The following is a 14300-nucleotide window of genomic DNA, read 5'->3' as shown; positions in this document are numbered from 1 at the left end:
TAGCGAAGAGCGGGTGAGCGCGTGCACGAGCTACGTGCACAAGCGCATGCTCTTCGGATGTTGACAACCGTGACATTGTTTACTGTGGACACGTGCACGTTTGTTTTGTTTCTGTTCCGGAGTATTCCGTCACGTTGCGAGACGGCTCTGTGTGTGCAGAGTTTGTATGTTCTCCCCGTGCTGTGGGGGTTTCCTCCCCCAGTCCAAAGACATGCATGGAAGGCTGATTGGCGTGTCTAAAGTGTCCGTAGTGTATGAATGAGTGTGTGAGTGTGTATGTGATTGCGCCCTGCGATAGACTGGCACCCTGTCCAGGGTGTACCCTGCCTTGTGCCGATGCTCCCTGAGATAGGCTCCAGGTTCCCCGTGACCCTGAAAAGGATAAGCGGTATAGAAGATGGATGGATAATCATCATCTTAAAAACTAAGGACATAACATGATAATATGTATTAAATAAAAATCATTAAGAAACTACATTCTGTTATTCTGTTATAATAACATTGTGTTATTGTGTATATCTCATACTAAATAGTTTTAGATAAAATACAATATAAAACAAAGGCAACCTGAGTAAACACACAATACAGTTTTATTTTATTTATTTATTTTTTTTTGAGTTTACAGATGTGACTCCAGGTTCTTATGGTCAGTGACTATGCTTATATCCACATCAATATTCCAATATTAATCAGAATTTGTCAATTTTCTAATTAGTATTCAGCCATGTAAATGCCGCAATCCGATTGCCCAATTCAGATTAAGACTATATTCTTATTCCCAAAAGTCTGATTCCTACCCCTGCAATATGCATGCTTTAATTGGAAGTTTGTTGCATGTACGTAAATCCACTGAAAGGAGATATATGCGCATGCTCAGTCCGCTAGTGGTGTTAACAGCGTAATTGTCCAAATCACATCCCTCCTGTAGACTGCAATAATTCATGCACCTTATAAGGACCAGTGGTGTATTCAGAGCCATACGCACATATGTGCCGTATGCTTACTTTTTCCCAAGGGCTGTTTGTGTATAACGACTTCTAAGGTTCAATACTAGTGTATACCCTTGGTATACTCACTTGTTTCTACTTTAACTCTATCAGGTGTTTTTTTGTGTGTGTGTGAACCTCGTGATTCTTTGTTGTAAGTGGTGCATTTTTATTTGAATTCCATCTTTCCCTGCCCCTGACAAGTGCAGTCAACCGCTGTCACTGCCATCTTTGGCTGAAGACATTGTCTATCTGAAGCAGCCACATAAAATTAATAAAAGTGCTTGAATTGGGCTTGAAGCAGAGATGTAAACTCGAGTCGGTAAGTTGGACTTGAGTCACACTTAAGTTGCAAAAAAAATTACTTGCGACTTGACTTGGACTCGTGAACAACTGACTTGAGACTTGAGACTCAAATCATTTTGGTTTGTCATTCCCTATTACGTTCACTCTTAACTACCCCACAAGACAGCATCAAACACTACATTTTTATAGTCATTCCTCATTCATTCATTCCCTATCAGTATGTGCTGCAGCAGCAAATATCACAATTCATCTCTAAACACACCAATCCAGCATTATTATTTACATTATTTACGTGACACATCTCAAGTCACATGTTCATCACCCATTGGAAAAGCGTTGTTATATAAAAGAACAACAAACAATAACAACATAGTGTTACACAGCTCTTATGGGCATGCTTGCTGTCCATTTTCAAGAAGTACAAATGTTTCCATGTCCTTATTTATTTATTTATTTATTTATTTATTTATTTATTTATTTATTTAATAAACTATACATTAATTATTTAAGTGAAACCATGTGTGCTTTATTAGATAATTTTTAATAAATGAACAAGACATTCTGTAGAAGTAATCAGTTTTAATATTTCAAAATTGGTTTAGTTTAATACACTGTTAATTACAATAACTAGCTGAAAGAACTATTGCTAAAAATATAAGAAAGACATGAGACTTGACTAAGACTCCAACTCAAAGACTTGATACTTGACTTGGACCTCAGGGACTTGTGAACATGTCTGGCTTGAAGTGTACTCAGTGCTCACTGGTTCATACTGAGAATGATTCTACTTTCTTCTGTCCCTGCTCGAGAGAGATTGATTCTGAACTCGCAGATTCACTCTTTCTCTTGTGTTGATTTAATCATGAACCATTTATGATATTGCGGTGCATCACGATTTATTTATATATCTATAGCAACATTTATTACTGGCTTTACAAAATTTACATGACAGGCGATGAAATGAAACACTTCAAAAAAGCATTTCCATTTTATAATCCTTCTCTTGGAAGGCTCATGGGTTGGAATCCTGTTATGGCAATTTTAGCTAAATTTTCTCTGTATCTCCCTTACAGCTGTTTTGTAATGCCCTTACGTCATTTTATTCTATATTTAAATTAAAGTATTTTTCACAACATTTTCTTTATGGGCTTATCTTTTCTCCAAACTGATTAACAAGTAATCAGTAGTTAAATATTGACCCTGAGATATTGTGCTGGCAAAGTTACAAATAAATATAAAAAAAAATCTGTATTGAAATTACTGACTTATGACTGACTACTGACTTACAACTTTACTTATTTCAAACCATAAATTTAAAAGGGAAAACTATTTTAGAATTTAGATAGCATAGCAACCACCTAGAAAACCCTAGCAACTACATGGGATAGTATAGCAACCACCTACCAACACCCTAGCAACCATCTAGCAACACCATAGCAACCCCCTGGCATAGCATAGTAATCATCTAGCAACACCCTTTAATATCATAGCGACCCACTAGCAACATTCTAGGAACTACAAAGCAATACACTAGCAACCACCTGAAAACACTATGGCAACCAACTTGCTAGAATACTAATAGAAAAAATCTAAGAAAGCCATGTAACTACAGAAATGAGTTCTGGTGAGCCATGAACACGACTATGACTGTTAATTAGAAAAGATATAGAAAAGAAATGTTGGCTGTGGGACAGTTTGCACTGCAATATTTTCACACTTGAATGTTCATTCTTATTAAGTCAACAGAATCAAGGTAATAATAATAAGAATATTGGGTTTGTTGAAATATATGTTGTATAGTAAATATGTGTAATATAAAATATATACAGTATATCATGTGTCATGTAGTTCATTCTTTCTCTCTGGGTCTGTTTTTGATAGGAACGTATCTGGAGTAGATGGTGCTGTACATGACCTTGTTCTCGACCCGAATTGCATTTCTCAGACACTGCCAGAACCAGGGCTCTGCGGCAGGCGTCCGGGGCCACTCGAGCACGCTGTGGCTGCAGAGGCGCCTTCGCAGGCGCAGGAAATGCGAGTTCTGCAGTACAGGATCAAGTAGCAGCAGCACGATCACATCCTCACTTTCATCCAGCAGACGCTGGTGCGCCAGGTACATAGCCATCTTGAATGAGCCGCTCTTCACATAGGAATGAGTGAGGACAAAGACAGTCTTGCGACTCTGGCGAATGCTCTGGGTCAGGCTGTCCAGGATGGGGCAGCCAGGCAGCCAGTCACGTTCTTCCAAACAGACTGGAAGGAAGTGATCACCTTGTTCTTCCAGCTGAGCCCGGAGATGGTTCAGGACCCACTCGGAAACCTGTGAGTCTTTGGTGTCGTATGTAACAAAGGCACCGTAGACATTATCTCCAGAGCTAAAGTGCTGGTACCCTTTGAATTTGGCCTTCACATAGTAGAACACATATGAAAAGTCCCAGTAGAACATATGCATTAAGGTTGCCACAAAGGTGACACCCACAATAAGCAAAGTGGAGAAGAAGTAAGCCAGGAAGGCGACTTGGCCATCAATGCATTCCCTGATGTCAAAGAATATCACCCCTTTGCCCTTGGTTGCTTCAGGGACATTGCATTTCACCATAGTGACCAGATGGGGGATTTTCACGTCGCTTTCAAAAATCCAAAGGATAAAGTCCATTATGTCACATGTGCAACGATAGGGGTTGTTATGGAGCCACAAAGTGTTCAAATGATTTGTGTCCTTGGATGGGAAGGTGGATTGATTAATGGTGCTTAATTTATTATTACTCAGATCCAGCATTTTAAGATTGACAGCACCTTGGATAAATCCAGTGGCCAGCTGAGAGATTCTGTTATGGCTCAGGTCGAGGTAAAGCAAGGACGGGATATTCTGGGTTATGTTTCTAGAGGCATACGTCAGGCTGTTGTAGCCAAGAATGAGCTCTTCAAGCTGTGTAAAGTTCTTCATCAAAGTCCAATTAAGACTCGTCAGGGCGTTGCCATTCAGTCTGAATCTTTTTATTGTGATAGGCAAGTATTTGTACACTTCTGTAGGGATATTCTTGATATTGTTGTATGATATATCAAGATGTGTCAGATTTGTTAAGTTCCAGAAAAGTTTAAAATACGTTTCGTCTTTCTCTTTCCAAAGCCTTCCCAGTTGATTATGGTGGAACTGGAGCTCAGCAAGCGAGTCGCTGCACATGTGCTTAGTTGTTAGGGTAAAAATGCTGTTGGAACTCATATTTAATACTCTCAGCTTAGGCAAATTTTTTATGAACTTCAAATTATGAGTTACCCCAGGCACACGGAAATAATGTTCATTAAAGCTGAGGTCAAGCACCTCCAACTCTATTAATTCATTAAAAGCATAATCGTAGGCCAAATCAATCTTGTTAAAAGATAAGTCTAAATATTTTAGGCTGGGCAGTGATGTGAATTCTGTTCCATTTAATGCTGATGCGAAGGCATTTCTGGACAGGTTGAGACAGGAAATGTTTTTATGTCCCTCAAATTGCTTTGGGGAAATGAAAAACAGATTATTTCTGCTCAGATCCAACACATGGCCAGCAGCGAAGCATTCTGGTTTGATAAGCCCTTTGTTAAGCTGATATGGGTCTAGTTTCCTTTTAGAACTAGAATATGTCAGCTGAGGTAGGTTGAAGAGTGGAGGCTTTATGTTATTATCTGGCTTACTAACATCAGAGTTAGTGATAGGATAGAGACGGTTTTCTGACAGATACAGCAGTTTTAAATTATGAAATTTGTTAAATATACCTGAATCCACACTGACAATAAAATTTACTCCTAAATCTAATGTGGACAGATTTTTCAAACCATAAAGAGATGCCAATGAGTTGTTTTGGATCTTTTTGAAAACCAAACCTTGGATATGCAGTGTGCGGAGACTGAACAAGTTGGCAAAGGTTGGAGCTAGGTGCACAGTTTCTGGATAAGCTTGTAATCCATAATTAAATGAGAGATCGAGTTTTTCCAGAAGCCTTAAGTTACTCAAAAATGCTCCATCCTTGATCTGTCCTGTAAGAAAATTGAAGGAAAGGTAGAGTTCCCGCAGATACAGAGTTTTCTCAAACCAAACTTTCTTGATGATAGAAATAGAATTCCCAGCAAGATGCAGTAATTCAAGCTTTCGGAGTTGGTTGAAAGCTCGTTCATGGATATCGATAGAACCATTGGAACACGGAATGCAGGGATATGGAGCATTGTGACAGCGTGGACAATTTCCCTGAATTTTAAGGGTTTTGAGATTTCGGAGCTCTTTAAAATCATCTTCCCCAATGAATGATATATTGTTGGAAGCAAGTTCAAGTGTTACTAAGGAGACAGGCAAATCTCTGGGAACATGGGAAAGGTTATTATATGACAAACTCAGATGTTGTAATTTGTGCAAGCCTGAAAATGTTCCAATTTCAATCTCAAAATTAATCAAACAGGGATTCCAATAATAGCAATTTTTGGATAGATAAATATGGGTCAGGTTTTTTAATTGTGAAAAGTTTCTGGGACTTAGTGAGAAAATTTTGTTCTCGTCCAATCTCAGTTCTTTCAGGGACTTCGGAAGGTGTGCAGGTACCTCCGGCAAACCCAGTCCATTAAGCCTCAAGTGTTCCAGGTTTGTCAAATTTGCAAAAACCCCCTCAGTGATGTTCACATGTTGATTATGGTTCATCCAGTTTAGATTTAGATTGATCAATTTTTGCAGGCCTTTCAATGAGTCCAGTGTTAGATTCTTGATTTCATTCTCAGATAAATCAAGGCTGGTGGTGTTCTCAAAAACCAAGGGCACGACTCGTAATTGTCGTCCACGGCAGTCAAACTCAACAGTCCCGGTAGTGGTATTCTGGTGGATGTCACATGGCTGTGTCCTCAAGAATTTTATATCTAGTGAGCACACTGCCAAGCCAAATATAAACGTGATTATCACCCAGCATACTAGCATTAACCTGTATTTGGCATCCTCCTGTAAAATAAAAATTAGCAATTCTAAATATTTCAACCAAATATATATAAAAATATATATACAAAATTTGTATTTAAGTGTCTAAAATGTAATTGATTATTTTTAGATAAAGAAAAACAGCACAAAATTACCCTTGACTTAACACAAGTATCACAAATGAACATTTATAAAAAATGCAAATTTGTAAACTGAACTCAACTCAATTTTATTTATATAGCACATTTAAAAACAACAAAGTGACCAAAGTGCTTCAAAACCAGGAAATCAAAAAACAGTAATATGACAAACACCAACACGCAGACGGACACACACACACACACACACACACACACACACACACACACACACACACACACACACACACATACCACTACAAACTCCAACAAGAACTGCATATACAAATTGTGATGAATATAAGAACAAATATCTCATGTACTCAGGGTTCCCCCAATTCAAATGCCAAAGAATAAAGATGTGTTTTCACAATACAAAACAAGTGTGCGTGTCATTCTGTTTAAAAATAACACTGTCATTAAAAAGGCAAAGAGCAATTCTCTTATGTATAAATCTTTTTTCTCACCATGTTAGCAATATTCCATAAATGGTTCTTTTAAGAGCTGTCAGCCAAAGAAGTGTTGTTGAGCAAGTCATACAGAGTTGCCACTGTGGGAAAAAAAGGAAGTTTTGTTCTAACTGCTAACCAGCACTGTTTCTCCTGTGGTGTGTTATAATAAGTACTGAGGTTTTTGCCACCTGCCAAACTTATATTAGATCTTCATTTCCCCTCACAACCCTACACCATTTACAAATGTTCTGTTCAGATCTGTTCTGTCTGGACAAATCAGTACATGAATTTTGCCAGTTGCCGAGCTATACCTCAGAGGCTACTGTTTTATTTTAACACCCCTGAGTCCAGGGAGAAAATGCTGAAGATTCACTTCCTGATTTTTGTGTTAGCTATTAGACAGTGTACATATAAAAGAACAAAATAACACCCGTTGTAATGGGGGTTGGGGTTTCCAGTGTTTGTCAGGCTGTAGTGGTATATTTGATATACAGTACCCTCCACTAATATTGGCACCCTTGGTAAATATGAGCAAAGAAGGCTGTGAAAAATTGTCTTTATTGCCAAACAGTTTGATCTTTTGTGAAAAACAATTCACAAAAATGCTCTGCAATCATGGGTATGAAACAATTGAAAACACAACACAGGATTATCAAAAAATATCTTTGTTAAATATAGGTGTGCAACAATTATTGGCACCCCTGTGAATTCATATTATAAAAATATATTTGAAGTATATTCCCATTGATATTACACCTGATAGTACACCTGGGTGACTAGGAACAGGAAATTATTCAACTATGATTTCCTGTTTCAAAGGGGTATAAATATGAGGTAATACATAGGACAAATTCTGTTAGTCATTCATAACGATGGGTAAGACCAAGTAATATAGCAGTGATGTGCAGCAAAATGTTGTTGAGCTTCACAAAATGGGAAGTGGTTGTAACAAAATTGCACAAGCATGGAAAATGCCCATTTCCACCATTAGGTCAATAATTAAGAAGTTCCAGTCAACTGGAAATGTTATGAATCGACCTGGCATTGGACGTGTGTCTATATTGTCTCAATGCACTGTGAAGAGGACGGTTCGAGTGGCCAAAAAATCTCCAAGGATCACAGATAGAGAATTGCAGAAGTTAGTTGCACCTTGGAGACAGAAAGTCTCCAAAACTACAATCCGAAGTGACCTACATCACCACAAGCTGTTTGGAAGGGTTTCAATAAAAAAGCCTCTACTCTCATCCAAAAACAAACTCAAGCATCTTCAGTTTGCCAGACACTACTGAAACTTCAAACGGGATCGGGTTCTATGGTCAGATGAAACCAATAGAGAGCTCTTTGGCATTAAACACCAGAGGTGGTTTTGGCGCACACAGAGAGGTAGCCATACGGAAAAGTACCTCATGCCCACGGTTAAATATGGTGGTGGCTGTTTAATGTTTTTGGGCTGTTTTTCTGCCAGATGACCTGGACATTTTATTAGGATACATGGCTTCATGGACTCTATCAAATATCAACAGATATGAAATGAAAATCTGCCAGAAAACTTAAAATGGGCCATAGTTGGATCTTCCATCAGGACAATGATCCAAAAGATCCATCAAAATCACCACAAAAATGGTTTATTGACCACAAAATCAAGGTCCTGCCATGGCCATCCCAGTCCCCTAACTTGAAGCCCATAGATAATCTGGCGGTGAACTGAAGATTAGAGTCCATCAGTGTTTGAAGGTTCGGGAGAGATTCTGTATGGTCTCAGATCTCTCACCATGTATTCTCCAACATCATCAAGCATTACAAGAGAAGAGTGATACCTGTTATCTTGGTAAAGGGAGGTAGCATAAAGTGTTGACTAAAAGGGTGCCAATAATTGTTGCACACCTATATTTAACAAAGATTTTTTTTTCATAAACCTGTGTTTTGTTTGCAATTGTTTGATATTCATGACAGCAGTGTTTTTTGTGATGTTTTTTTTTTTTCAAAAAAAGATCAAAAGTTTAAACAGTAAAGACAATTTTTCATAGCCTTCTTTGCTCATATTCACTCAATATTAGTGGAGGGCACTGTAGAAAGAAAGAAAGAAAGAAAGAAAGAAAGAAAGAAAGAAAGAAAGAAAGAAAGAAAGAAAGAAAGAAAGAAACTGGTTTAGGACACTCCCACTTCAGGTTTAAATAGAAATGCAGATATGGATATTCAGGCCACTAGATAGCCAGATGGAAATAATGTCAGTCTGTTACACCCCAACAACACACTCAAGCACACAATATTGTTTATTTTATTGAATAATCTGTGCTGTCTGCATTGTAGCAGAAAAACCCTGCAATGTAATTTAAACATCATTGCTGTTGAATAATGGATTGTGATTGGTCAGAAGTAATGGTGTATTCTGGGCCATACACACGTATATTCCCAGTAATCCCACTTGTTTTGCTGCTTCAGAAGTCCCTAATCTACTCTTGTGTTAGCTTCCCCTTTAATAGGCTTTTTTTGTGAATCTTGTGATTCTTTCTTGTAATTGGTGTATTTTTATTTCAATTCCACCCTTCCTTGCCCCTGACAACTGCAGTCAACCACCGTCACTGCCATCATCACCTGAAGACATTGTCCTGCTGAAGCAGTTAGGTAAAATTAATAAAAGTGCTTCAATTGGGCTTGAAGCATACTCAGTGCTTACTTTACAAAATCAATACATGACAGGCAATGAAATGAAATGATTCAAAAAAGCACTTCCATTTTATAGTCCTCCTCTTGGAAGATTAACAAGTTGAAAAAATAGCCATTTTAGCAAAGTGTTTAAGTACAGCTGTTTTGTAATGCCATTCATTTTACTCTACATTTAAATGAAGGATATTTTTCACAACATTTTCTTTATGGACTTATCTTTTCTCCCAACTGATTAACAGCTAATCAGTAGTTAAATAATAGTAAAAATCTTGAGGCTATATTGTGATGTATCATAATATGTACTATATCATATATGAGGAAGCATTGACAGAGTAAACAGAATACAAATTGTACTGTAAATGCTTTTTAAGACGTCATTGATAAGATTTCAGATTTTTAGATTTAGATTCAACTTTATTGTCATTGTGCAGAGTACAAGTACAGAGCCAATGAAATTCAGTAAGTGCATATCTTATGCAGCAATGCATAAGACAAGAAAGCCTTAGTCAGCAAGCCAATGACAGACCAAATATTATAATATCTAAACACTTCACTTTATGTCTTTTTATTTTAAGACAATGATATAAATTGTGTTAAATATCCACTCTTACTGCTTCTTTACTGAAATATTAATCAAGTTGTGGAAGCCAACTGGTGAGTAAAATTATGAACATTCATGTTTAAGGTAAAGGTCAGAGTTCACTCTCAGAGCTTCAGTGTAATGTATAGAATGGATTCTGATGTTTCTGAAGTCATGATTTTGACTTTATTTGCTCTTTTTTCTCCCAGATGAAGAGAGCTATGGCAATGGATATTCTAAGTGTGATAACTGCAGCAAGCAGCAGCATCATATTTATCCTGGATTTGATGTATGAGTTGTTTAGAGTATTATTTATTTATGTATTTATTTTCAGCATGAGAAAATTAACATCACAAGCAAGGGTAAAAATATCACCTTTTTAATTTACAAACTTCTACAATCTATAAGTGGTTTTTTTTTTAATGTTTTTTTTTTCCAAAATATTTTATCTGAGAGCAGAATTTGGTTATGTATTAAGAAACAACATGAGAAAAACAGGAAGAATGAGACAATACAATAACAATTAAAAAGCAAAACATTCTACAAACATAAAAAGATTATTAAAAAAGTGGAGGAGCTTTTTCTTGCTCACCATGTTTCTCATAAATGAAAAACTAGCAGCTTACTGGCTAAAGCTGGCTGATCCTGCCAGAAACATGCTAGAAATTAGCTTAAAAAATTAAAAACATCCAACAAGTTGGATGCAGATTTAGATCCCAGACGTTAAGAACATTCTCATCATGTTGCCTTGTAAGAACTCTATACTCTTATAAGAACTTCAGGTAATATAAAATAATGCTACATTTGCTGGTGACACTAACTTAGCTAGCAAACTAGCAAAACTACAGTGCTGCAGCAGCCATTGGTCAAAAATTAGAATAACTTAAGCAGTAGGTGCTAATTGTACTGAAAATATTAGACAACTTTATTTCCCCTTTTTATTTGAAAAATAGATGTTAAAGGGTAGTTTAGTTTTTTTTTTTAAAAAAAAAGCTTAAAATGGAATGTAATTTCCAGAATTATGGCTTTTTAAATATTAATTTATTCATTTTAACTCAAGTGCTCACATTACAATAACTAATGGTACCATCTCAATATTCAATATACCATCCCACCTGTAGGACATCCTCCAGCATACAGTGAGATAAAAAAGCGAATCAGACAACTGAAGAGAATTTCATAAAGAATTACAGTAAATAACAGTAAAATAGGAAACAGTAAAATAATATTTTACATTTTCTCACATATGCACTGGTGAAGAATTATTTTATAAGGAAATTAATTCATGTCTGATTTTGTTTTTGTTTTACTTTTTGTTACAGTTGCTCTACACAATTTTTGGGATTTCTTAGATTAAAATTTTGGGAATCTAAATTGTATTCTTTTCTACTTTTTCTTCTAAAATAATAATAATAATAAAAAAGCATACCTCAGTGATGTTAAATTCTGGATTCTGATTGGTCAGGAAGTGTTCATTAATTTTATATAGGTTAATATTAATAGGCTTATAAAATGCTATTGGTTCTGGACGGGACATCAGCTTTTCCATTTTACATCCTGGTGTGCTACATATCCATATGAAATGAAATCTTGTGAAGAAAAGGGCCCACTTTGGCGAGGGTTTATTTGTTTTACAGACTTGACATACTCCAGGCTCTTATGTTCTATTTAAAGAACAGGGATCTATCAGAGTCTGAATTTCACAACACATGTTTGTGGATGTTTGTGGAAGTGTATCATAGCATGAACAAAGATTTCTGTGAACCTCATAAAAAGGATTGTTGTTGCTCTTCAGGCTGGAAAAGGTCACAAACATCTCTAAAGAGTTTGGACTCATTGCCCAAGAAACTGAATCTGTGGTGAGCTGTTATTGCCAACAACAGCTTTGCAACTAAGTACTAATGTTGTTTCCTGACATTTAATGAGTAATTTATTCCATAGTGCTCTTTTTATACAAAGTGTAGTTAAAAATGAATGTTATGTTCTTTGTTTTACATTAGATGAGTAGAATCAGCACTATTGCAGCAGCTTTGACAATACTGCAGCTGGAAATCACATTATATTAATTCATCTGTATGGGAAGATAGCATTAACCATTTAATGTTGAATGTTGTTTTATATGAATCAGCACCCCTAAACTTTCACTTCTATAGTTAGCTAAGAAGGCAAAGCTGAGTCGCCAATTACAGGAGCTACCAGTGAATCCCACTGGCTAATCTCTAAGTAACAAGTCAAACGGCTCAGCCATTTTGATTTCAGCTTTCATTTGTTATCTCCACAACAGCAAATAGTCAAGGCAATAAACTCAAATATATTGGTCAATATACGTTTTTGTAAATGAGTTCTTTAAAGGTTTAAAACTTAACTTAACTTAAAAAAAAAAAAAAAAAAAAAAAAAAAAAAAATTGAGCAGCTCGCTTTCTTAATGTGGAAAAAATAAAAAAAAAATAATAACCTAAATTGGTTTGGTTCTGATTGCTTTACAAATCAGAACTATTGTATAGAAATAAAAAATAAATATTGGATGTATAAATTAAAATATATATATTTTTTAAGTATTTGTAAAAATATGATTAATAATAAATTAATCTAAGGTGGGTTTCATGCCTTTTGATGCAATTCCTTTTAGTTTCCTCCAATTGAAATGTGATCAACTTGGTTCAGTATCCTGGGTTAGCCTGCTGTTAATTTATGAAAGCGGATAATGTAGGTTATTTTAAAGGTATCTTATTAAAATATATTTTAAAAGGATTTTAAGAGCTACAACAAATCACCTTGCAAACTAATTAAATTATATACACATCAGTTTGAAAATATGTAATATCGAATTATTAGGACTGAAAAAACAGAGTGCTAGTGTCATGTAATGGAGTTGAGGACAAATGCAAATGCAGATGAAAAGCTTTATTATGTGAGAGACAGGCAGACAAATCCAAATCGTGAAACACAGACATGGTCATAAACAGGCAATAGGTCAGGCAATCAGCAAACGGGCATAAATGAGGCAAAACAAGAATCAAAAAAGAGGGCTAGCACAAGATCAAAACTAGGACAGAAAACACGATGATCAATGGCTTGGTATACTGATGACACACGTAATACTTCGCAAAGACTAAGTGTTTGAACAGCCTCTTATATAGCGTGGAGTGAGTGAGTATGAGATTGGCAACAAGTGTGTGTGATTAGAATTCTGGAGAGACTGAACGTGTGTCTGGGAAGTGTAGTCCTCTTCGGCCATGTTTGTAGTTGGTGATGCATCCTGGAAAATGGTGTTGTTGGTTTACTGTGGTATGACAGCTAGTGGTCATGTAAAAAAAGAAAAGGAAAAAAGTTGGTTGCATTTATCATAATACACCAAAACCAAAGACTAAAAGATTGCTTTAGTTTTCAAAGTGAGTAATTGAATGTGTGCTCTGCTGTGTTGCGATGTTACATGCCATTTAATGTTGTCCTCTTGTGTCAGATTGTGTTATTTACTTAATTCAACTTTTCCTGGTTTTGCTCCTTATTTTTAGACTCTAAGTAGTTGCAGCATCACTGAAAAGGTGAAATCTCTAACTTTTTTTTCCAGTTGAGCTGTTACAAAAGATCTTTCTATGTTTTGCTATTTAAAACCACAGACTTCTGACTGGTAAGAAGAAGTGAAAAGTGTGAATAGAGAACTGAGTCATTCCTGCTGCAAAGCGGCACACTGTTCACTTAGTCTTTGGTTACCCTCTAACTGCTCACTTTTACTGAAAACACACAGGTCAATATAACTGATGCAATTTATCTCATGGTTACATTAAATAAAATCTTCAGTTAGTCATATCTGCTGCTTAGGATTAAAGGTTAAAAATAACTGATTTCAAAACCGGACATGCAAAATGTGTCTTTGTTAAAAAAGCTACTGCATATCAGTGAACATTGAATGTTATGAATATTAATGACTAGTGGCTGGGGTCAATACCAAGGCAGACTTCAGATTTCTTTCATACACGCTTACTAACATCTTCCGTTTCCGCTCCTTTACTGTCACGTTTTCAGACTTCATGAAGTGCCTTAATCACACACACACACACATGCACTTACTTCACATATTTACATTACAATCAGATTAATAAAGCCAGTGATGCACTAGCAGAGATGTTCTAGCAGCTAGAACATTTCATTGCTTGTGCTTGTTGAACATCTCATTCCAGATGTATTCCTGAGAAGGATCGTATTTCATTATCATTTGTAGGGTCTTGAGAGAAA

General features: G+C 36.2%; 1 protein-coding gene across 1 annotated transcript; it reads right to left on the bottom strand.

The window, feature by feature from the left end:
- Nucleotides 1-1076: 1076 nt before the first annotated feature.
- Nucleotides 1077-7155, bottom strand: LOC108272333 (toll-like receptor 8). The gene is made up of 2 exons (XM_017480678.3): nucleotides 6833-7155; nucleotides 1077-6252 (listed from the first exon to the last, which is right to left on the bottom strand). The coding sequence occupies exons 1-2, from the start codon at nucleotides 6833-6835 to the stop codon at nucleotides 3142-3144; spliced, it is 3114 nt and encodes a 1037-aa protein (XP_017336167.1). The 5' UTR covers nucleotides 6836-7155; the 3' UTR covers nucleotides 1077-3141.
- Between the last annotated feature and the right edge of the window lie 7145 nt (nucleotides 7156-14300).

This window comes from Ictalurus punctatus, chromosome 12 (genome assembly GCF_001660625.3).
Source record: "Ictalurus punctatus breed USDA103 chromosome 12, Coco_2.0, whole genome shotgun sequence".
In the NCBI taxonomy this organism is placed as follows: domain Eukaryota; kingdom Metazoa; phylum Chordata; class Actinopteri; order Siluriformes; family Ictaluridae; genus Ictalurus; species Ictalurus punctatus.
Note: the sequence above shows the minus strand (reverse complement) of the source record. Positions and strands in the feature narration are given on the sequence as shown.